Below are 23,136 nucleotides of genomic sequence, written 5' to 3'. Positions count from 1 at the left end.
CGGCCCCCCTCGCTGGCCTGTGTGCTGTGCATGTGCCGCCCTCCCCGCCCGCCCCAGGCTTCTCCCCATGGGACGGCTGGCACCTGGGCCTCGGCCCTGCGGGTGCTGGGTGCCGAGGGAGCCTGTGCCGGCGGCACACCTGGGCCTGGACTGGCCCACCCCAAACTGAAGAAACAGACCCGAGTGGTCTTGCTGGGTGCTGGGGGGCCGCCCTGTGAGGGGGAGGCTGGCTCTCAGCCCCTCCCTGCCTACAGTCATCCACTCCGGGGACTACTTCCTGTTTGAGTCGGACAGTGAGGAGGAGGAGGAGGCCCTGCCTGAGGACCCCAGGCCCTCGGCACAGAGTGCCTTCCAGGTGAGTGACAGTGACGGGCCAGGCGGGCTGCACGAACCACGTGTCTGCCCCACAGCCCCTCAGGGGCTCCACCACCAAGGGCCCCAGTGGGCACAGACAGCGGGGACCTGGGGCCAGGCCCGTCCCACCCCCGCTGGGCTCGTACCCCTCTTCCTGGGGGGGCCCCAGTCCTAACCCCGAGGGCCGGGCCCGCAGATGGCGTACCAGGCGTGGGTGACCAACGCCCAGACCGTGCTACGGCGGCGGCGGCGGGAGCAGGCCCAGCAGGAGCAGGCGGGGCAGCCGTGCCCGGGTGAGCTGGCGGGCCGGGGGGGCTCTGGCACGGGAGCTGCAGGGCCCGAGACACTGACCGGATCCCTGTGCCCAGGAGGTGGCCAGAACCAGGAGCTGGAGCCGGAGGAGGACCCCGAGGAGGAGATGGCAGGTGCGTGGGCCCGAGGGGTTGGGGGCTGGGGGCGTGCAGGGCCCGGCGCCCCCCTCTCCAACACCCCTCGCGCTCCCTGCAGGCCGCAGCCACGTGATGCAGCGGGTGCTGAGCACGGCGCAGTTCCTGTGGGTGCTGGGGCAGGCGCTGGTGGACGGGCTCACGCACTGGCTGCGCGACTTCACCAGGCACCACCGCACCATGAGCGACGTGCTGCTGGCGGAGCGCTACCTCCTCACGCAGCAGCTTCTCCGGGTGAGCCCCGGCCCCGCCCCTCCCCCACCAACGCAGACCGTCCCCCTCATTCGCCATCCTCGTCCTCGCACCCGTGGCTAGTCAGCCGTGCTCACGTCGTGCCCGCCAGGGCCCCACGCCCCCTATGTCCTGCTCTTCCTGTGTCCCCGCCCCTGGCAGGCCCTGCCCCGGGCTGCACCACATTCGGGGACCCCCGCTGCCCTGCAGGATGGAGAGGTGAACCTGGGCGTCCTGGACCAGCTGTACACGGGCGAGGCCGGGGCTGTGCTGCCAGCACCCGTGGAGGCCCACCACGCGCCGAGCACAGCGTCCAGGTGGGTGCCGGCCCTGGGGCGGGTCGTGACCCAGGATCTGCCCCGTGGCCCCAAGCAAGGCTGGCACTGAGTGCCTAGGCTTGAGTTGAGGCCACTGAAGGGCGCAACCCTGCCCAGTCACCTGTCTCACTGTCCCCTTGTCCACCAGAGCACCCTGGGCTCCTCCCTCCTCTGCCAGGGGCCCAGGGCCGGCTCTGACCCGCTTCCCTCCCCCAGCGGGCTGGGGGCCGAGGAGCAGCTGAGCAGCATGACTGATGCCAGCAGCCCCCTGAGCACCGGCTACCACACGCGCAGCGGCAGCGAGGAGGTCGTCACTGACCCCGGGGAGGCCAAGGCTTCCCTCCGCGGCTCCCAGGAGCTTCCGGCCGGCGCTCGCATCCGCACACGCACGGCCAGCGAGCTGCTGCTGGACAGGTGTGGCCGCGCTGCCCTCGCCGGGCCCTGCGGGGAGAGTGTGGGGGAGCCGCCCTGGAGCCAGCCCGGGGCCAGGGCCCAGCTCGGTGGTCTCCTGCAGGTGTCTGCGCATCCCGGAGCTGGAGGAGGCGGAGCGGTTCGCAGAGGGCCAGGGCCGGGCGCTGCGGCTGCTGCGGGCCGCGTACCAGTGCGTGGCCGCCCACTCGGAGCTGCTCTGCTACTTCGTCATCATCCTCAACCACATGGTCACGGCCTCGGCCAACTCCCTGGTGCTGCCCGTGCTGGTCTTCCTGTGGGCCATGCTGTCCATCCCGCGGCCCAGCAAGCGCTTCTGGATGACCGCCATCGTCTTCACCGAGGTGGGCGGGCCGGGGGGTGGGGGTGGGGCAGCCTCGCCCCCCACCCCTCCCCGTGCTGAGCCCCCTCCCCACAGGTCACGGTCGTCACCAAGTACTTGTTCCAGTTCGGCTTCTTCCCCTGGAACAGCCAGGCCGTGCGGCGGCGCTACGAGAACAAGCCCTACTTCCCGCCGCGCATCCTGGGGCTGGAGAAGACGGACGGCTACGTCCAGTGCGACCTGGTGCAGCTCATGGCCCTCTTCTTCCACCGCTCCCAGCTGCTGGTGAGCCGCGGCCGCGCCGGGTGGGCAGCGCTCACCCCGCACCCGCCGGCCTCCTCACCGCCCTCTCCCGCAGTGCTACGGCCTCTGGGACCACGAGGACGACCCGCCGTCCAAGGAGCGCGACAGGACTAGCAGGAAGGAGCAGGGGGCTGAGGAGGGGCCCCAAGAGGATCCAGGGGCCACTGAGGCCCCCACCAGGGACCCCATGCAGGTGGAAGTGAGGGGCGGAGGTGAGGATGGGGCCCCTGAGCCCCAAACGGAGCCAAAGCGCCGCAGCACGAGGCACATCAGTCTGCGTTTGAGGAGGAGGAAGAGCGAGAGACCAGGGCCCAAAGGACCAGCCGCCATCGGTACCGTAGCTCTGACCACAGCCCCCCCAGTGCTCCACATGGAGCCACTGCCTCCACACATCTGGTGAGGTGGGTGGGGAGGGCCTCTCCTTCAGACGAGACCACCAGGCCCCCTGCAGGGCCTGCCTGGCTGGCAGGATGGCCCTGGCTGCCCCCAGGCACAGGGTGAGGTCTGCCGACCGGGGCTGGCCCCACAGAGGACAACACAGCCCCAGCTGCCCGCTGCTGCCAACAGTGGGAGGTTCCTGCCAGCCTCCTGGGGTGGGCAGGAGCCCTGGGCTGGCACAGTCCCCAGTGGGCTCAGGGAGTGGTGGCTTCTCCCCCACAGAAGCTAAGGACGGGGAGGAGGACACGGAGGAGACAGAGGCTGCCTCGGGGAGACAGAAGCAGCCCAGCCGCTCCCGAGAAAGAGTGAGGGCAGCTGGGCTCCGGCTGCAGAGCTTCTGCCTGGCCCTGTGAGTCTCCTGGCCTGGGGGCGGCTGTGCAATGCGCACAGGGGGGAGGTGGCACCCAGCTGAGTCCACCTGCCCGCAGGGCCCAGAGCGTGTACCAGCCCCTGCGGTGTTTCTTCCATGACATTCTGCACACCAAGTACCGTGCGGCCACTGACGTTTATGCCCTCATGTTTTTGGCGGACGTTGTTGACTTCATCATCATCATCTTTGGCTTCTGGGCCTTTGGGGTGAGCCGGGTCGGGACCCCCAGCGAAGGTGGAGTCCGGCAGCCCCGGGCTGCGGCTCCACTGACCTGTGCTCTCCCGGCCACAGAAGCACTCGGCAGCCACGGACATCACGTCCTCCCTGTCGGACGACCAGGTGCCCGAGGCCTTCCTGGTCATGCTGCTGATCCAGTTCAGCACCATGGTCGTCGACCGCGCCCTCTACCTGCGCAAGACCGTGCTGGGCAAGCTGGCCTTCCAGGTGGTCCTGGTGCTGGCCATCCACCTCTGGATGTTCTTCATCCTGCCCGCCGTCACCGAGAGGTGGGTGCCGCGTCCCGGGGGCATGCTGGGGGATCCCTGCCCCCCCGCTGTGCAGGCAGGACTGGGGCCGTGGGGCCTCTCGCCTCTAGGAGCCTGGTTCCAGCTGGCCCTTGACCTGCCCGCCCCACCCAGGATGTTCAACCAGAACGCAGTGGCCCAGCTGTGGTACTTCGTCAAGTGCATCTACTTCGCGCTGTCCGCATACCAGATCCGCTGTGGCTACCCCACCCGCATCCTCGGCAACTTCCTCACCAAGAAGTACAATCACCTCAACCTCTTCCTCTTCCAGGGGTGCGTGTGGGTCTCTCCTGGGGGTCTGGGGGAGCGAGGTGCAGCCCGAGGCCGGGCCTGCTGGGAGACGCCCTGACGGAACCCTGGCTGGGGGCAGGTTCCGGCTGGTGCCGTTCCTGGTGGAGCTGCGGGCGGTGATGGACTGGGTGTGGACAGACACCACGCTGTCGCTGTCCAGCTGGATGTGCGTGGAGGACATCTACGCCAACATCTTCATCATCAAGTGCAGCCGCGAGACGGAAAAGGTACCTGGGCCCAGGGTGGGGGCCGGGTGGGCTGCCCTGCAAGAGCCAGGCCTGTGGCGTCTCTCCCGGGGGGGACTCGGCACTGCCAGGGGCAGCCTGTCCGCAGAGCAGCAGGGACGGTCCTGTGTCCGGGTTCCTGCTTGAGACATCTGTAAGTTCGATCCGTAACTGAACGACCGAGTGAGGTAGCTCCCTACCTTCCGACCCATGTACGCTTTTCTTAACTGCTGAACTGCCAGAGTTCGTCACACATCCTCGTCATCAGCACGTCACTTGCACGCCGTGGGCCGTCTCCTGGCCTCTTGGTGGTATCTGTTGATGATGTCGCATTTTCCTTGACTGCGGTTTGTGTTAGGGCAGAGAGTCCTTTGCCAAATCCAAGGTCTTGAAGACTCGCCTTTTCCTTCTAGGAGCTGTAGTTTTTCACTCTTCGTTACACGTGGGGCCAGGGCTCCCCGGCACCGTGTGTGGGGAAGACCACGCACACCCTTGTCTGAAGCCATTTGACTCTAACGTGAGGGTTAATTTCTGGACCCACGTCCATCCTGACTACGGCAAGCTTTGCAGTCCGCATCCAGGTTGGACTGTGGGCTGCCAGGCGAGCCAGGCCGGAGCTGAGCAGATGACCTCTCTCATTCTGTGTCACCCCCTAGAAATACCCACAGCCCAAGGGGCAGAAGAAGAAGAAGGTTGTTAAGTATGGCATGGGTGGCCTCATCATCCTCTTCCTCATCGCCATCATCTGGTTCCCCCTGCTCTTCATGTCGCTGGTGCGCTCTGTGGTTGGCGTCGTCAACCAGCCCATCGATGTCACCGTCACCCTCAAGCTGGGTGGCTACGAGGTGAGCACCTGGGCTCAGCCCCCTCCACTGGGGGCTCCGGCATCACAGCACCACCCTCCCCGGTCCTCGGAGACCCCAGGTGGGCCCTGCACGGGTCCTGGCAGGGTCCCAGCCCAGTCACCTCGTCCCCCACGCCAGCCGCTGTTCACCATGAGCGCGCAGCAGCCGTCCATCATCCCCTTCACGGACCAGGCCTATGAGGAGCTGTCCAGGCAGTTCGACCTCGACCCGGTGAGTGGCCTCCACCCTGCCACTGCCTGGGGGGAGGGGACAGCTTGTGGGGGGAGCAGGTGGCTGGCTGCACCCCACTGACAAGGGCTACCCGCACCCAGCTGGCCATGCAGTTCATCAGCCAGTACAGCCCCGAGGACATCGTCACGGCGCAGATTGAGGGCAGCTCCGGGGCACTGTGGCGCATCAGCCCCCCGAGCCGGGCCCAGATGAAGCGGGAGCTGCACAACGGCACTGCTGACATCACCTTGCGCTTCACCTGGAACTTCCAGAGGTGGGTCCCGCACTGGGGGCGGGGCCCGGGGCGTATGCCCGGCCCTGGCCCCGGTGGTTCACGCTGTGCCCCTCTGCAGGGACCTGGCCAAGGGCGGCACCGTGGAGTACACCAATGAGAAGCACACCCTGGACCTGGCCCCCAACAGCACCGCGCGGCTCCAGCTGGCCAGCCTGCTGGAGGGCACCTCGGACCAGTCCGTGTGAGTGGGCTGGGCCAGGGCAGCGCGCAGGCAGGAGGGCGGGCTGGGCCTGACCTGCGGGCTCTTCCCCACAGGGTCATCCCTAACCTCTTCCCCAAGTACATCCGCGCCCCCAACGGGCCTGAAGCCAACCCAGTGAAGCAGCTGCAGCCCGGTGAGTGTGGGGGTGGGGGCAGGACGCAACCTGGGCCCTCGACAGAGGGGCAGCCCCGGCCCCAACCGCTTCCTGGCTCTGACACAGAGGAGGAGGCCGACTACCTGGGCGTGCGTCTCCAGCTGCGGAGGGAGCGCGTGGGCACAGGGGCCGCTGGCTTCCTTGAGTGGTGGGTCATCGAGCTGGAGGACTGCCAGGCTGACTGCAACCTGCTGCCCATGGTCATCTTCAGCGACAAGGTCAGCCCACCCAGCCTCGGCTTCCTGGCCGGCTACGGGTGAGTGTGCAGCACGGGGCCATCCTGCGGCTCGGGGGGGCTCCCGGCAGCCTCAGGACTCACCCCCATCCTGCCCGGCAGGATCATGGGGCTGTACGTGTCGATTGTGCTGGTCATCGGCAAGTTTGTGCGCGGGTTCTTCAGCGAGATCTCCCACTCCATCATGTTCGAGGAGCTGCCGTGCGTGGACCGCATCCTCAAGCTGTGCCAGGACATCTTCCTGGTGCGGGAGACCCGCGAGCTGGAGCTGGAGGAGGAGCTGTACGCCAAGCTCATCTTCCTGTACCGCTCGCCGGAGACCATGATCAAGTGGACCCGAGAGAGGGAGTAGGAGCTGGCGCCCCGAGGATGGAGGCAGCCCGCGGGGCAGGGGCCACACGGCGCGCAGCACTCCCGGGGCCGGGGAGCAGCTGTGACCTCTCCTCCCGGCCCACCTGAGCCCGGATGCTGCTGCCAGAAGGATGCTGTGTCCCCACCACTGTGTGGTGCTGCCGCCCCGTCCCCTCGCCCAGGTGGCTCTCCCGTTACGTACTGTAGAGTTTTCTAATTAAAAACATTTTTATTTATACAGACAGTCACAGGGGCCCCCACGCCTTGCCTTCCTTGGGGCAGGTGCCCGCTGTCCCCGCACGCAAGTCCTCGAGGCTCAGCTGTCAGCGGCCTCCCCGTCGCTGTCCAGGATCAGATACTCCTGGACCTCCTGCAGGACCCGGGCTCTGCGGGGGACGCCGCACAGTGGGAACCAGCCCCAGGAGCTCCCGCCCCGAAGGGGCTCCCAGGAGGGGCACTGGTACCTCTGGCTGCGGAGCTGGGCCTCGGCCAGGATGTAGGGCGGCAGGGGGTCCAGGGAGGGCTGCAAAAAGCCAGCGTGGTGAGGGGCCGTGTGGCCACAGAACCAGCCCCTGCCCGCTCTGGGCCCCACTCACCAGGTCCTCCATGTTCACACGGCAGCCGTAGCACAGCTGCTTGATGACACAGACGCGGGGGCTCTCCCTGCAGAAGCAGAGCTGGCTGTGGGCCCCACCCCGGCTACAAATGCGGGCTCAGTGAGGGGGGCGTGGTCCTCCCGCCTTCCGTGCAGCTGCCCGGGGCTGGCTGTGGGGTAGGACAGGGACTCACCTCCCGCAGGTGCCCCCGCAGCAGCCCTGGGTCCTGCACAGCCCTGGAACGCAGCAGGGTGCTGTGGGGGTCCCAGCCTCAGCCAGGGCAGTGGGTGGCTGCATCAGGGAGAGGTGTGACGCAGTCTGAGCCCCAAAGGCCGTGGCACTGTCTGTAAGCACAGAGGCCGAGGGGACCCTGGCATTGCTGAACCCCAATACCTGCTCCCTGGCTCCCCCCACCTGTCACCCCAAAGACGTGGCACAGACCGGCGTCATCGACATCCAGCGTGCACTTGCAGAGGAGGCAGCGGGGGCCGGCAGCACAGCTGTCCCTGGGCGCCTTGGCCAGCTTCTCGCTTGTCCTGGGGCCGGGGAAGGAGGGGGGCAGGACACACACTCAGGAGAGCCTTGCTCCATCCCAGGCCCAAGAACGGTGGTGGCTCAGCCCCCTCCCCCCCTCACCTGTACACAGTGCTGACAGTGGAGGGGAACTGGGTCTGCAGCCGCAGCAGGAAGGCTTCCATCAGCCGGTGGATGCTGGCCTTCTCGGGGGCCTAGGAACAAGAAGGGGCTGTGTGGCGCCAGGGTCTGCCCTTGCTGGAGCTGGAGGGGCAGTCAGATGACAGCCCCTCATCCCTCTCAGGGATGAAGCACCAGTGGCCGGCTGCCCCTCCAAGGCACAGGGTGGGCTCAGTACCCGCCCCCCCAGTAATGCTCCTACTGGCACTGACAGACGACGTAGCTCCAGTCCCTGGATGTGCACTGGTGACCTCTGACCCTGTGGAGGGGAGACCACTCCCACTTGGTCCATGCGGCTCACCTTGGTGTCGATGGCCGGCGTGAAGACAGAGGGGACAGCGAACAGGCGGTTGTAGAAGGCCACCTCCTTCAGGGTGTGGTCCCGCATGGGCCGCACCACCACCACGTCCCCGTGCCGCTCGTCTGAAAAGCCCTGTGGGAGGCGGGGCCTGTGTGGCTGAGGTCCCAGTGTGCTCCCCACCCCCCACCTCCGTGCAGAAGACCCCAGGACTGAAGGAAGAGAGGGAGGAGGTCTTCTGGGTCCCCAAGTGCCTGCTTACCGTGTCCCAGGCCAGGAAGGCCCCTCTCCCCAGTGCCAGGTTGGTCATGAGCTTGACGGCCAGGCGGGTGCAGCTCTCCCCAGTCATCACCTTGGAGTAGCCGTGGGCTCGGGCCACGTGCAGGATCAGGTGGGTCCTGCAGTGTAGACTGCCTCAGAGGCCTGGGGGGCCAGGACCCCAAGGTGGGGTCCTTAGAGACTGGGGGGTGGTGCTAGGACGGGGTGGGGACGGCGCTCACCGCAGGGTCTGCAGAAGCTCCTCCTTGGCCGTCAGTGTCTGCACCGAGTGGAACAGTCTGGACAGAGCCTCAGTCTGGGCAGCTGCAGGCGACCCTGCCGGGCTCAGGGGGCCTAGAGGTTTCTGCAGGTGGGGCTGGCACGGCTGCCCCTGCGCCTGGGGCGGGCTGGAGCCATCCTGGGAGCCCTCAGCCTGAGGGACATGCTGCTGCCGGAGGAAACTGTCCACGGCTGCCTTGTAGGCCCCCTCGGCCCCTGCCGGCTCCGGGACGGAGCAGCACAGCACCGCCGGCGGCAGGCCAAACACCTTCCGGGACACGGGAGAGGGTGGTGAGGCCAAGGCCCACGCCTACCCTTGCAGGGACACGAGGACACAGAGGCCCAGGGCTGGCCCAGAGAGCAGGCATGTGCCCCCAAGGGACACCCAGAGGTCGCCTCCAGGGACGGGCCGACTCACCTCCTCTAAGGTGACCAGGTGCCACGGGAGCCCGAAGGTCTGCAGGACCAGCTGCACCTCGGCCAGCGTCTTGGCCCTGTCCTCTGGACTCTGGCCACAGGCTGCTCCCTCTGGAAAACCAGCAGGATCAGGGGGCACATCCTGGCTTAGGGCAGAAGAGCCCAGGCGAGGGGACCAAGGGCCACCGCCACAGGGACACGTCCTCTGAGGCTGGGCGCTGCGTGGCAGTTTCTGTAAAAACTGCAGGATGCTGTTTTCCCGGGGGTGTGTTTTCAGGGTGGGCGGGGCTCTCCCCTGTGGCTGTGCCGCAGCAGCCAGGGTGGGCAGGCAGCATGGGCCCCGCACACCCCATCCGTGTCACCAAGACGCGCCCTGCTCAGGCCCCAGGCCCCGTGGGGGGGCTGCCACTCCCCGCCAGACCTCCTGACATGGGCTGAGACCCAGCAACGGTGGTGCGTCCAATGGTGGGCACATCCATTGCCCACTTCAGAGAAACGTCCCCACCAGGCCTCAACGTGGGGACGGCACCAGCAGTTCACAACAAGTCCTACCAGACGGAGGGGCCACAGGGCCCACCCCAGGCAACTGGGTTCTAGGGGGAGTGACGGCCACACCTACCATCAATGTAGATGACCCCTGGCACAAAACGCAGTCTTTTGGCAGAATCTTGACTCAGGCCCTGGGGGGGAGAAGTGTCAGAGACATGGTCCCCAGCCACGGGCCACGGGACATAGGACACCTTCCCGGATGAGAACGTTTCTCATCAGGATTTCATGCCCTTGAAGGTAAAGTGACCCCCACTTAGTAGACGAGGCCACTGGGACGTGGTGCCAGGCAGGCCCCAAAGCCAAGGTTGCACAGTCTGACGGACGGGGTCTTCACTCCCCCCTCACCAGCCTGTCCTTGACGTCCGGTCCCAGCGATGCCCCGGAGAGGAAGCTGGGTCCACAGGGGCCAGCGTGCCACCTGCCCAGGCACCTCTGACCACTCAGAGCACCTTGGGACTCAGGAGTGGAAAGTAACAAGGTGCAGAGAGCAGTGTGTGGCTGGCACAGCAGGACGGCGCCAGGCCCTGGACAGGTGGTGCGGGCAGGGGGCTATCTCACACACCACCCAGGCAGGTGCAGGGGACCTTAAGGTGACAGTAGAAAACCAGCCACAGAAGTGCCACACACGGTGCCATGCTGGGCCACCGACCCCTCCCTTATCCTGCCTGCCCTCCCACGGCCACAGCCTCCTCCAGTCAGCCCCCACCACGGACAATGTGGAGAGACCCGCCTTGGACATCTGAGCTGGCCCCGGGGCACAGCCCCACCACCCTCAGCCACGCCCATGTGCAGCTTGAGTCCCTCCTCCCCTGGCCACGCGCTGTACCCTCAGCCTACACTGCTGCTCCCCATTCCACCCTGCAACCCCCCTCCCGTTCCCCGCTCAGCTCATACTCGGCTGAGCTGCGACCAGTGGTTTCCGGCAGCTACGCTGCTATGCAAGCCCAGCGGATGGACAGCGCTCGACTGGGGCACCACTGAGAGCCCCAAGAGTCCCCTCACCCTGAAGCTCCGCCCGGCAGCCTGGGCCCGGAGGGTGGTGCGGACCTACCTCAAGGACCTGCCAGACCATGGAGCTGGACGAAGGCCCCCCGGACCATGCCAAGAGCACCTGGGGGAGAACAGCACTGAACACCACGTCTCCAGCACACGCGTGTCTGCCCACCTCGTGGACAGCCCCAGATGACAAGTCCACCCCCAAAGCCCAGGGAGGGGCTGGAGGGCTGTGGCATCCAGGCCACCTGTGGGAGGGACAGCAGAGGCCTCGAGCCTCAGGGCCAGGCTGCTCAGTCAGACCCCGGGACTCAGACGTTACCTTCTCGCCCGGAAAGATGAGCCGGTTCTTCCCCAGCATGGCCCTGAACTTGTGGACGTAGAAGGCCTTGAAACAGTCCCTGCAACCAGATGCCGGGTTGAGGGGCAGCTCTGCACCCGCACCACCGGCAGCACCTCGGGGCCCTGCCCGGTTGCATTTTCCTTCCCTTAACAATTTTCACCTCTAAAAGCAACTTTGTCACACTGAGGCTCTGCCCAGAGAGCTGCAAAGGGGACTGGGTTTGAGGGGTCCTCCCAGCTGCGGTTCCCCAGGGCAAGTGCAAGGCTCATGGGGTCCCCCCAACAATCCCCACCGTGTGTGAGCTGCATGGGGTGTGGGGGCTGCATCTAACGCTTAAGGGGGCCAGAGCCCAGGCACCACCTGCACCCACTGGTGCTCAGGAAGGACGCAGCAGGCAGAATGGACAGACTCAGCCACATGCAGGGCAAGGCTACCCCTGACCCCCATAAAAAAGAGTCGTCGTCCTGCCAAGCACTACCTCCCTGGGGCGAAGTGGGGAGACGCTGAGAGGCTGCAGCAAGGACCCAGTGCCCTGGGCTCCACCACCGGCTGCTCTCCAGTGTGCTGGGCCCACCTGCCCGGAAGTGGCCAGGAGGCTCACACACATGCACAGGCCTGGGCTCGTCCCCCAAACCCACAGAATCACAACTCCAGACGGGGCCTGGGAAGCTGTGTTTTCAATAAACTTTCCAGCTAACTCTCATCACCAGGTCAGAGGTTCTCAGCTTCGGCTGCATGCCAGGATCACCCAGGCCAACTGAGTCAGAATTTAGGGGTGGGACCCAGAAACCTGCATTGATGCTCCCCTGTAAACCTGGTGGGCCGTCAGAGTGGAGAGCAGCGCCTGGCACAGAGGGGAGCAATGTCGCCGAGGAGGCCACACTGCGCCTGGGGACGTGCCCAGGTCCTCTCTTCCTCCCTGCCGCATACAGCGATCCCTGACAATGGGCCCCCACACATGAAGCCAACCAAACAGCCCACGGGCAACTCCGTGGGTAACAGCAAAACGCCGGGTCCAGGGGCTCCAGGTAGCCAGCAAGTGCTGACGGGGGAACGGAGGTGACTTCCCAGGAAGTAGCTCAGAGTGTAGCGAGTCTCACCGAGAGGCGACACGGGTTGCTGCACTTCACCTGCCCACTGTGGGTGAGGAATACCTGCCGCTCCCTGTACTACTAGCTGGGATCCAAGAGCGGTTCACGTGGACACATCGTGTCTGGACTCCTAAAACCACGCTGTCCTGCTCTGGGTGAGGCAAGGCCAGGGTTTCCCAACACACGCCTGTTCTTAACAATTGCCGGGGAACCTCGCTCAAAGCCTAGAATTCCAAAACCTCCACTTGGAGGGTTGGCTTCCCAACCATCCCCAGGCCCACGCAGGCATTGCGGGGAAACCTCTGGGCCTGCGAAGGGGTCACAGTGGCCACAAAAGCCTCGCCTGGAGCCACTGCAGCTCCTCTGCTCAGTGGAGTCTCCAGCAGACTGAGCGGTCATCGTTTTCAGACGCTCCTGGGTGGTGAAAGCAGTGCCCACCTTGCCCAACGTGTGTTCCCAGGTGGCACACACTCATCTCCCAACCTACCCGGCTGCCAAAAGACGGTCACCAACGGGAAAGTTTGTGGAAAACATTCTACTCAGTACCCCCTGCCCCGTTTCTTTTTGGAACATTTTAGAAAACAGAGCCCAAGATTCTTGGGGACCAATTTTAAAATGTGAGGTCCTCACTCATTCAACAGATACATGATATGCAAAAAACGACTTAGTCTTTGAGAGGACTAAGATGACAAACTGGGCCTTGCCCTTGGAGAGCTGTGAATCTAATGGAAACAATCAAACATTAAAACAGACTCCAAGGAAGAAGTAACAAGACCACAGAAGAATTATGGATAAAATGGAATATACTCATGCCCCGGCCCCTCTGGGAATTTGCCTCTGCTCTGGCCCAAAGGATTCCCCCAGACCTGGGGAAGGCTGGAGCTCTCCTCCCAAGCCTCTATCTCCCCCACTCTCCCCCCCAAAAAAACATGAAAGAAAAAAAAAAAGGGCATCTTGTGAGGTAAACAACTTTCATCCAGAGCACCTGCCGGAGTTCCCAGGAGGCTGTGATCTGCCCCTGGATGTATCCCAGCTGCCCTCAAATGCCCGACCCTCCTACACTTTACTCCAGTCTAGGCACCCACCCCCGCTTTCAACTCTCCATCAGAGCCCTTCCTGCCCCCACCTGTGGCTACATCACGGGAGACTGCTATGCAAACAGGAAATCAACACTCTCACCTCTTCAACACCAGGGTCACTGGATTCAACATCAGAAATAGGAATAAAGTAGCGAAATGCTTTTAAGAGGAAGAAAAATAAAGCCTCAGAAACTGGGGCTATCCTGGCTGCTGAACGAGACCATGTTTGTCGCGGTCTCTTGCCCACCTCCAGGCCTCACCTGCAGAAGGCATCTCCCGCCCGGATCACCACCACCGGCCGGCCTTCCTTGCACTTCACGCACGTCTGCTCCCGGCTTTGGAGGTGTGAGGGGGAGGAGAGAACACGGAGAACATGAACACAGATTTCGTGCCCCCCACTCCCAGTGTGCTTTGGGGGCACAGCTCCTGTTTCTCACCCTCCGCTGGGTCAGGCAAAGACACCCAGGGACACACACAGACCGCGGCTGGGGTTCTGTCCAAACTACCAACAAAAGACAAAGGCTCTGAGGGGAACGTTTAGCCCAGAAAGACCGCGCCTCTCAGTCTCTCAGGGGCTGGCACCGAGGGAAGACACAGAACTTGTTCTGTGTGGCCCTGGGGGAGAAATGGAACCAGCGGGTGGCAGCGGCAGGGCCGTCCCAGGGGGGCTGCTGGAATGACAGGTGCGAGCCAGCAGAGCGAGCCCCCTCCCGGGACGTTCGTCCCCAGCTTGACGGCCACCCCCCGGGTGCTGAGGCGCGAGGGCCGGCCTCTCCGGGGGCTGGACCGACAGCCCCTAGGGTCACGGAGCGCGGCGCCCAGAAGCGCGGGCAGGGCTGACGGCCGCCAGCTTACCCAGGCCGCGGCGCCGGCGGTGGTTCCTCGGTCGCCGGTTCCCCGTAGTCCTCGCCCACCTGGCACATGGCCGCCGGGGTCCGGTCCCAGGCGGCGGCGTTCGCGGCCGCGGCAGCGGTACCGGCGCACGTCGCGCCCAGATGACGCCACCGCAGCGCCGACACGGCTATGACGCGCGCCGGGCGGGGCGCGCGCGCTCCGATGACGTCAGCGCGGCGCCGTCGCGGCCGTGACGCGTGGGCCTGGCCGGACCGGGCCGGGCCAGGACGGGGGGCGGGCGGCGGCGGCGGCGCGGGCCTGGCCCCGGGATGGCGATGTTCCGCAGCCTGGTGGCTTCGGCTCAGCAGCGGCAGCCGCCGGCCGGGCCCGCGGGCGGCGACAGCGGCCTGGAGGCGCAGTACAGCTGCCCCATCTGCCTGGAGGTCTACCACCGGCCCGTGGCCATCGGCAGCTGCGGCCACACGTGAGCGCGCCCGGCCCGGGGGGCGGCGGGGATCGGTGACCCGCGCCGGGAGGGGTCCCGAGGCCGGCGGCCGGCGGGGTGCGGCCCCGGCGGGGGCACTCGGGGGCGCGAGGACTCGGGGCGCGTCGGGGATCCGGGCTCCCCTGCGAGGCGCCGTCCCTGCCCTCTGCGGGAGCGTCCTCAGCCCAGGCTCCTGCCCGCCGGTCCGACCACCCCTCGGGGACTACCTGCAGCGCTACCCAGGCGCGGCGGCCCCGGGGGCTGCTGACGGCCACAGCGGGCCGCCCGGGCACTCAGATGGCCGCAGACACGACCGCTGCGCCAGTCGCTGTCCGTTGGGTCTGGTGGAGTGGGGCGGATAGTTGTAAATAAATGACTTGTGGCTTTTGCTGTCAACTCCTTTTCAGACCTACTGTCTGCTTGTGTTGACTACAGGAGTTCCCTAAAGTTAGGAGAGAGGCTGGTTTGGAATCTGGTGGTGTGCTGTTATGTTTTGAAGAAATGGAGTCACACCGATCACTGAGTCCCGGGCTGGCCCGCAGGGGCCCAGACACCAAGCACCGTGCAAGGGTTTCCAGCTGCACCAGTGGCCCCCTGGGCGTTTCAGGAACAGAAACTTTAACGACGTGCCTCTCCTTACTGCAGGGAGCTGTGCTCAAGTCTTCTGGAGCTGCCATTCGGGTTAGGCAGGAGCAGGGCTCCGAGTGGCTGCTCCAAGACCTCTCCTAAGTGCTGCATACAGCTCTTGAGCAAAACTGGCTGTGTGGAGCTGGAGGACAGGAGGACTTCCCCGCAGACCAGGCAGCTGAGGAGGTGGGGTTGGGCCAGTGCACCCAGGCAGGTAGGAGGCCCTAGAACATTTTGCAAAAAAAGGCAGCTGACTTCAGAGCCTCCTGATCCAAAGAGGGAGCTGGAACTGCCGGGGGTGTGTGCGCTAGTCACCCAGGGAGGCGGCAGGGACAGTCAGGATCCAGAGCTGCCTTCCTTTCCCGGCCCCGAGTGTCAGGCGGCACAGGCGCCTGCCCACACCAGCAGAGCTCTGCCGACGTCTCTTGTCAGGGTGCCAAGGGTGCTGCTCCTGCTCAGTCACACTCCGCTGTGACAGTTTGGTGGGGCAGCCTCCCAGCGGGACTTACTGCTTGTGAGCACGGACTGGTGGGTGTGTGTTTCTGCTCTGCCTCTCGAGTCCGTTGCTGAGAGCTGCCAGGCTTGTCTCGGTCGCGCTTTAGCAAGCGTTTTTCATGGGCTTCGGTCCCTTCACCCTGACGGGGACCACAGCATTCTGGTTTCTTCATCTGCACAGATCAATGTTTGCTCTTTTTTCCCCAAGTATCTTTTCTTAAGTTGCAGTTTTCAGAACACAGGGCCACACAAAACTGTAAAGGCATCTTTCCTGTAAGCCCCCTCACCTGCCAACGCTTTCCTGGGCGGGGCTGACAGTCCCGGCCTAGTGGTGCTGCAGGAGCCCTTCACGCAGCCTGCGCCTTCAGGTTTCCCGCTGGCTCTCCTGCCAGCTTTGCTGTCTGGCTGTTCTCTTGCTGCCTCTAACTCTTCCGGTTTCTGGTCAGGTGTCGCTATGGGCACAGAAAGTGTAAAGGCTCTCATGTTTCCTTTAAAAAGTTTGCTGATGGGCTGATTGCCTCCGAGAGCTCCCTGACCACAAGCAGTTTCCTTCCGCAGAGTAGGATTTCTTGTGGTGAGAGTGTCCCGGTGGGGGACAGGCACCCTGGTCCAGCACGCAGACAGGAGAAGGGCTGTAGGGAGGGCGGGAGGCCCCTCTGCACAGCTGTGCGGAGGAGCTCGCAGGAATTTTTTGGAGCCCAGGAGGACCTGTTGGCTGTCACACTCGGGGGACAGGCCAAGCAGTGAGCCACATCTGCAGGTCACAAGACTGCCTGGAAGGCCTTTGTAAGGCAGTCCCCACCCGGTCAGGCAGTGACAGGTCTTGGTGGGGGCCTGGCCTGCTGGCCTGGTACATCTCTGAGACATTGGCTTGTCCTGGTTCCTGGTGTGTGCAGGAGGCCCGGGCAGGAGCCACACATCAGAGGAGCAATTGTGGACCCGTGTCCACGCTCGCAGTCCCAGTCCCAGCTGCCTCCGCGAGGCTGTTGACACCCCACACCCACTGGCCTCAGCCACTTCATCCGGCTGAGAAGCTGCTCAGCACCAGCCCCCGGGCAGACGCCGGTAGGAACTTCCTGTGGGAGAAGTGGGTGCTGCTCACGGCTGCTGGCTTTCAGCACACCGGGGTGGCAGTCACTGGAAACTAGGCCACCAGCCGCAGGATGGGGGATGCTTGGTTCTGCCTCCTGCTCCTTAGGGCTGGGACATGGGGCCAGCTGGGCTGCCCTGCAGGCGGGACTGGGTTCCCTCTTGAGTGTCCTTGTGCCCTGCTGGGGGAGGACAAGGGCGCTGGTCCCCCGACCAAGCTGCTGGTCGTCTCCCCAGGGTCTCCCTTCCCAGGCTTTGCACTGAGGAGGTGGCTGTGGGTCAGCTGGCCACCTTGCGTGGCCCCATCCTCCGCTTGGCCCTAACAGCTTTCTGGAGATAGAAGTCACATTCCCTACACCTCGCTCATTTACAGTGTACCTGCCGCCCAGTGGTTTCTCGTGTGATCACAGCCATCACCCCGGACATACCAGGACCCGTCCCGCCCCCCACAGCCCCGGCAGCCACTGACCTGCTGTCTCTGGGTTTGTCCTTGCTGGACGAACGCTGGGCATCTCGTAGGGGGGACCCCACACAGTACAGTCTTTTGTGTTCGGTGTTTACTCCGCATCCGTTCTCACGGCCTCCCCACCTGTCGTGGTGTCAGAGCCTCGCCACTCCTTTTTGTGGCTGAATGACCTGCTGTGGTTGTAACCACATCAGTTCGCCTGTCCGTACGCTGACGGACACCTGGGCTGCCCCTGCCTGTGCTGAGAACACCTGTGGGCAGGTCTCCCTGCTCCCACGGGGACCGTCTCGCCAGCACCTTGCTCAGTGCTGGGCTGAGGTGAGAGGCTGCCCAGCTGTCAGGCAGGGACAGGGACAGGGTTGGGTCTAGAAACACTCACTGGGGCGCTGGGGGGCTGGTGTCTCCCTTGGAAACCTGCCTGGTGACCCCTCGCCACGCTCGGGTGAGGTAAGTGACGGGTGAGGCCTCTGTACTCTGCGGGAAAAGGCGTGTCAGGAACTCCCGCTGACAGGGCGCAGGTCTTGGCGTGAATCTTGCCTTCACTGAGGCGCGGGAGTGACCAGCCAGGTGGTGGCTCCCCTGGAAGCCAGCGCTGGGGGGAGAGGCTGAGGCTGCCCCGCGCCCTTCCCCTCGCCAGCGTGGCCTGCCCTGAGGCGGGTATGCACACTTCTTGGTGGGCCCTTAGTCCAGCACATTCTCGCGTCCCACCCACGGGCCAGCCTGCTGGCAGGGCACGGGGGGCATGAAGCCGTCTGCAGAGTGGCATCTTTGTGGGTGCCGGGCCAGTGCCCCCCACCCGCCCCACTGGGCTCTGCCTCCATGTGCGTGTCCCGTGGTGCCACTCCTCAGGCTGCACCAGGGCCGCCCTGCGCAAGCTCCTGTCCCTTTTTGTGCCACGGGGGCTTCGTGCCACGTCCCTACTGCCTGGTCTTCCCCCGCGCATGCGTCTCGGAGCGGGAGGCGGCTGTGAGTGCTGGTGGGACAGCGTGACCTGCGAGGCCAGGAGACTCCTGCTGCTGCCGGAGCCAAGCGCACCCAGGGCTCTGCTCTCACGGCCCCTGGTCTGCAGGGCACAGGGCCAAGGGCTCGGGGCGCGCAGAGCCTCAGGCACCCAAGCATGTGCCAGGCCTGTGCCAGGGCGCTGCGCTCGCTGAGCCTCTGCCCAGACGGAGCCGGAGCCCCTCCTGCCTGGGGGCTGTCCCGGGGCTGGTGACTGTCCCTGGGCCTGAGGGTGCACTGCCTCCTGGCCAGCTCTGGCCCTGCCTGGTCCCTGGGCCCGGCGGCTTCCTTTCCCCCGACGACCAGCGATTTCACTCCCCAGAGCACAGCACTCGTAGAGTCCCCGGGGTCCCCCCGGGCTGTCCCCACACCTCTAGAGCCTGGGGAGGCAGCGCCCAGGCCCCGGCCCACGGGAGCTCTTTCTGGGCTGACATCGTGCTGGGGGCCGGAGCTACGACTCTGCCCACACCAGAGACAGCAGCGTCCTGCTGCCAGGAGGCAGCCGCGTCACCTCTTAGCCGAGGGACCTATCCAGCTGGCGGGCCTCGGACACAGGAGTAACCATCTCTAGAAACACTGACAACAGTGGAGGACCTGTCCCCTCGCGTCCCGAGCATGCGAGGGCAGGGGGTGGGGCCTGAGCAAGGCGCGGGGTGTGGTTCAGGAGGCCCTCACGCCCGTGTCTCCTGCAGGTTCTGCGGGGAGTGCCTCCAGCCCTGCCTGCAGGTGCCCTCGCCCCTGTGCCCGCTCTGCCGCCTGCCCTTCGACCCCAAGAAGGTGGACAAGGCTGCCCACGTGGAAAAGCAGCTCTCGTCCTACAAGGCGCCCTGCCGGGGCTGCAGCAAGAAGGTAGCCGCCGGCTCGGGCCTCCCTGGGGCCGGGGAGGGGGCTTTGAATGGGGCAGCTCTGGCCACGGGTTCCGCTTTCCAGCAGGGGATGGGGATGCTGGCCGCCTCCCTTTCCTGTTGAGCAAGGGGCTGCTCTGCCCTGCATGAGGCGGCCCCCCCAGGCCCCCCCCACCATCTCTTGCTTCCCGTTGTGACAGCCGAGAGCCAGGGAGGACCCCGCGGTGGGCCCTGCGCACCTGTGTGCACCACGGCCAACGCAGGGAGCCCAGGGCCGAGCTGAACCCCCAGGTGCAGCCTCAGCACTTGGGCTTCACCTGCCAGCCGCCACTGCAGGCTATGACAGGCGGGAGGTGGGTGGGGACAGCTCTTGGAGTCTCTGAGGCAGAGGCAAAGCCACAGGCAGAGTTGAGGGGGTCGCTGAGCACCCTCCAGCCCCAGGAGCGCCAAGCCCAGTCGATGGGGCGCTGCTGCCCCTGAGCCCACCCGCACCCACCCCCCTTCCTGACGCACACGCTGCTCACCTTGAGGGGGAAGCCGGGGCCAGTGCCCCCTTGTCTCAGCAGCTCCCGTGCACTGAGCAGCCAGGGATTCACGTTGAATTTACGTCTCCCGCCTCTGCCGTGTCTCGGGTGGATGAGATCCGCAGTGCTATCGCAGCGGGGGGCAGCCCCTGGTGCTCTGTCCCAAGGTCGAGGTGTCTGGGGCTGCCCTGGGCCCCGGGCGGTGGTGAGGCCGAGCCAGGTCCTGGCGCCTCCCAGGCTGCGCCCTGGCCAAGCTCCTGTCCCTTGGGAGACAGAGATCAGGATCCTCCGTGTCACCCAGGAGCCTGCACCGCGGCGCTTCCGTTTTCCAACTGGGCCTGTGCCAGGCCTCTCAGCGTCCGGCAGCCCTGGGTGGAGCTCGGTGCCAGGCTGGTGTCCAGAGGGGCCCTCGGCAGTGACCCCAGGAGGACCTGTTCCCCTGGACGCCCGAGGGGTGCTGTCTGCCGAGGACGCGTCCTGCGCTCACGGAAGCCGGTGTCCCTCACTTCCCCTCCGCTCTGCGAGATGCTTTTCCCGAGCCGGGGCTTTCCCTAAGTGGCAGGACTCAGTGGCCTCCACCCCCCGGGGAGGGCTGGCCACGGCCTCTTCATCGTTTAAACTGTGCTGAGTTACCTGTCCCCAGACACAGAGCATCTTTGTCCCCTTCCACGTCCCCTGGGCTGGGTTCTGCCCTTGGCCAGGTCGCGCTGCCAGGACTTAGGGTTGGCCTGGGGGTAGAGTTTTATCGTGTGGTGTTTGTCACACCTGGTTAGGAGTTTCATCTGGAGAGTTTTTCCTGGTGGCTCCCATGAGGAGGCATGTTTTTCCCTAATAAACGCCCCTTCCTGCGTGACGCTTCGCGGGCCGTGGTCCGAGCAGCCCAGCTCAAGGGCGGTGACCACGCTGCTCCGTGTAGCTCAGTGCCAGGTCTCCGGGGCTCTGTGGCTCCTCCCCTCGGCATCTGCTCCCCACCCGGCCCCTCACAAGGTCTCTCCCGGAAGCCCTGTTTGTAGGGTGCTTCTCGGGGCCTTTGTTTTAGGAGAAGGGACTGGGTCCCCTCGCTGCAGGTGACACAAACGCTTGCTTTTGTCTGTCCTGGACGCCTGAGGCTCGGCCTCCCCAGGGCTGTCCCTTCCGGGCCTTCAGGACCACCGTGCCCCCTGCCTGCCCCAGGTGACCCTGGCCAAGATGAGAGTGCACGTGTCCTCCTGCCTGAAGGTCCAGGAGCAGATGGCCAACTGCCCCAAGTTCGCCCCCGTGGTGCCCACGTCCCAGCCCATCCCCAGGTAGGAGCCTCTGGGGGAGGGGAGGCCGGGGCCCTCGGCTGGCCAGGTCCCCATGGGGGTCCTCACCAGACTGCAGGAGGGGCCTTCGGAAGCCATGCCCTGGGGCCGGGGACACTGGGGTGCTGGGGGCCGGGAGGAGGGCGCAGTCCGGGCCACTGCCGCTGCTCACCCCCCCTTGCCGCGCCAGCAACATCCCCAACAGGTCCACCTTCGCCTGCCCGTACTGCGGCGCCCGCAACCTGGACCAGCAGGAGCTGCTGAAGCACTGCGTGGAGAGCCACCGCAGCGACCCCAACCGCGTGGTGAGTGGGCGCCGGCCGGGAGCGCCTGCTCCCCGCAGCCAAGGGGTGCCCTCCTCCCCGCCCCCTCCCCCCCTCCCCCGTGGGAGCCCACGAGCGGTTGCGTCCCCGCGGGAGGCGGGGTTGCGGTGACAGTCGCATGGCAGAGTCCAGGCCGAGCTGCCCACACCGCAGTCCAGTGCACCCTCCCACGCTGGGCGGCGCTGACCGGGGGGCGGGGACCCTGGGAGCGCCCCCACCCCGCTGCCTGGGGCTGCCCCCCCGCCGTGTCCCTCCGCCAGCTCAGCGTGTCCCCGGCGCCCTGTTCCAGGTCTGCCCCATCTGCTCGGCGATGCCCTGGGGTGACCCCAGCTACAAGAGCGCCAACTTCTTGCAGCACCTGCTCCACCGGCACAAGTTCTCCTACGACACCTTCGTGGTGGGTGTCCTGCCTCCCAGCCCCGTCCCCCCCCTCCTGCCAGCCTCGGGGTCCCAGGGTTCAGGGAGAGCTGGAAACACAACGCTGGCAGTGAGGGCTGCACACTTGTCTGGGTGCCACAGGGGGTGTGACAGGCAGGGCACCAGGCCCCGAGGGCACTGGCTCCGCACAGGGCAGGTCCCGCCTGCTGGTTTGTTCCTTGGTTTCTCGGCTGCCCACCCCACAGAGCCCCCTCGGATGAGCCAGGCTTCTTCCTAGAGAGATCCTGGGGCACTTTCTCCCCCTCCGAACGCTCCACCTCTGTCTCCCGTCCCGCCCACAGCGGGTCAGAAGGTGCCAGGCCCCCAGGCCTGTAGAACATGCCCGGCCCTGGGGACTCCTGGGCCTGTCCGACAGCCTTGGTGATGGCTTCGTCCCCACCCCGTGTGCCAGCCACTCAGCTCACACTCCTGTCTGCCCCAGGTCCAGACTGTGGTGGGTCACAGAGCCCTGGCTGGCCTCACCCCAAGTCCCCAGTCCCTGAGCTGGAAGCTCAGCTCTCCCTGCCCCACGTCCACCCCCACCCCTGGTGCATGGTCGCTGGGCACCGCGTCTGCAGACACTGGGCCCCTCAGGAGGCTCAGGCAGAGCCAGGTGACAGTCACACATGCAGACGGTGCTTTGAGTCCCTCAGAGGACCTGTGCCATGGGATGTAGGGCCAGGTGCTGCCCTGCCGGAGGGAGGCTGGGAGCCCGGAAGGGGTGGCCACATCTGTGGGGACAGCAGAGGGGTGGCCTGGCAGCTGGGGCCCTCGCGTCCCCCGACCGCGGCTCCTGTCTTGCAGGACTACAGCATCGACGAGGAGGCCGCCTTCCAGGCCGCGCTGGCCCTGTCTCTCTCGGAGAACTGAGGGCAGCAGCGCCGCCTCCTGCCTGCGCCCAGGGTCCAGGACGCCCCCTCGAGGGACCGGGCCGTGCCCGTCTCCCACCCTGCACTGGAACACGCCTCGCCGGACCGTGGGAGGCTCCGCTCCTTCCGCAGAGAGCCCGCCCGCGAGCCCCGGGGCCTGGAGGGACAGAGGCCGGCCGGCTGTCCCTTTGCCGGCAGAGCAGGGCCACCACAGCCCTGGCCGGCGTCGCTGGGCTATTCGGTGCTTTGGGCCAAGCAGCCATCCTCGTGGGGCAGCGCCGGTCCCCAGGACGTAGAGCAGCCGGCCGTCTCTCCCCAGCCATGACGTCCTCCTCATGGGGAGAAGGGACTGGCCGGCGCCCCGAGCTGCCCCGTGCAGGCCCCGCCCTGCCCAGCCCGGCCACGCTTCCACCGTGCGCACTCGGTACTGGCTTTTGTGATACTTAGAGATCCTGGCACTTTTTCTATATTATCCAGTGTGATAATCTTTTGAAGTTTTATAGGGCGAAGACAAAGCAGTTACTCTTCATATTGCAATATCTGTGTTTGACTAGGGATAATAGTATTTTTATGGAACATTTACAAAATTATATTTTTTAAAAAAAACAATCAAAAATAAACGTGGGATCGGCGCGAGAAGGGGAGGAGGGACGGGGCGGCCTGGGGGCCACGGCGTTCTGCCAGGGCGTGGGGGGCGGGGCGGCCCTGGGCCCTGGCTGTGCG

General features: G+C 65.6%; 3 protein-coding genes across 6 annotated transcripts in view; 2 read left to right on the top strand and 1 right to left on the bottom strand.

Moving 5' to 3' along the window:
• The window catches only part of PIEZO1 (piezo type mechanosensitive ion channel component 1), a 42,171-nt gene extending 35,368 nt beyond the window's left edge, over positions 1-6,803 (top strand). For both annotated transcript variants that reach the window (XM_045533817.1, XM_045533818.1), the window contains 21 exons: positions 255-355; positions 551-647; positions 723-779; positions 862-1,034; positions 1,242-1,348; positions 1,565-1,762; positions 1,863-2,121; positions 2,196-2,384; positions 2,458-2,734; positions 3,063-3,189; positions 3,269-3,416; positions 3,502-3,716; positions 3,849-4,007; positions 4,105-4,252; positions 4,906-5,094; positions 5,233-5,325; positions 5,427-5,599; positions 5,679-5,801; positions 5,876-5,955; positions 6,043-6,232; positions 6,314-6,803. In XM_045533817.1, coding sequence (XP_045389773.1) covers positions 255-355; positions 551-647; positions 723-779; positions 862-1,034; positions 1,242-1,348; positions 1,565-1,762; positions 1,863-2,121; positions 2,196-2,384; positions 2,458-2,734; positions 3,063-3,189; positions 3,269-3,416; positions 3,502-3,716; positions 3,849-4,007; positions 4,105-4,252; positions 4,906-5,094; positions 5,233-5,325; positions 5,427-5,599; positions 5,679-5,801; positions 5,876-5,955; positions 6,043-6,232; positions 6,314-6,563 — 3,353 coding nt within the window. In that variant the 3' untranslated portion in view covers positions 6,564-6,803. The remainder of the gene's footprint in view (positions 1-254; positions 356-550; positions 648-722; positions 780-861; positions 1,035-1,241; positions 1,349-1,564; positions 1,763-1,862; positions 2,122-2,195; positions 2,385-2,457; positions 2,735-3,062; positions 3,190-3,268; positions 3,417-3,501; positions 3,717-3,848; positions 4,008-4,104; positions 4,253-4,905; positions 5,095-5,232; positions 5,326-5,426; positions 5,600-5,678; positions 5,802-5,875; positions 5,956-6,042; positions 6,233-6,313) is intronic.
• On the bottom strand, positions 6,772-14,167 carry CTU2 (cytosolic thiouridylase subunit 2). Of its 3 annotated transcripts, XM_045533821.1 has the most exons (16): positions 14,014-14,082; positions 13,596-13,660; positions 13,419-13,493; positions 10,968-11,046; positions 10,704-10,763; positions 9,723-9,783; positions 9,105-9,214; positions 8,650-8,954; positions 8,412-8,547; positions 8,153-8,284; positions 7,795-7,886; positions 7,600-7,694; positions 7,352-7,502; positions 7,159-7,225; positions 7,027-7,085; positions 6,772-6,948 (listed from the first exon to the last, which is right to left on the bottom strand). In XM_045533821.1, exons 4-16 carry the CDS (start codon positions 11,004-11,006, stop codon positions 6,879-6,881), a joined length of 1,377 nt encoding a protein of 458 aa, XP_045389777.1. In that variant the 5' UTR covers positions 11,007-11,046; positions 13,419-13,493; positions 13,596-13,660; positions 14,014-14,082; the 3' UTR covers positions 6,772-6,878. The 3 variants fall into 3 exon arrangements, with proteins under 3 accessions (XP_045389777.1, XP_045389775.1, XP_045389776.1); XM_045533819.1 differs by lacking the exon at positions 13,596-13,660 and having other exon boundaries at positions 14,014-14,167; XM_045533820.1 differs by lacking the exons at positions 13,419-13,493; positions 13,596-13,660 and having other exon boundaries at positions 14,014-14,167.
• A 42-nt stretch (positions 14,168-14,209) lies between these two features.
• On the top strand, positions 14,210-22,942 carry RNF166 (ring finger protein 166). Its single transcript, XM_045533816.1, has 6 exons — positions 14,210-14,476; positions 18,845-19,001; positions 20,695-20,807; positions 20,995-21,109; positions 21,417-21,524; positions 22,349-22,942. Exons 1-6 carry the CDS (start codon positions 14,322-14,324, stop codon positions 22,412-22,414), a joined length of 714 nt encoding a protein of 237 aa, XP_045389772.1. The 5' UTR covers positions 14,210-14,321; the 3' UTR covers positions 22,415-22,942.
• Positions 22,943-23,136: the final 194 nt, after the last annotated feature.

The sequence above is a fragment of the Lemur catta genome, chromosome 20 (genome assembly GCF_020740605.2).
Source record: "Lemur catta isolate mLemCat1 chromosome 20, mLemCat1.pri, whole genome shotgun sequence".
NCBI classification, from domain to species: Eukaryota; Metazoa; Chordata; class Mammalia; order Primates; family Lemuridae; genus Lemur; species Lemur catta.
This window is presented reverse-complemented; position numbering and strand designations above follow the sequence as displayed.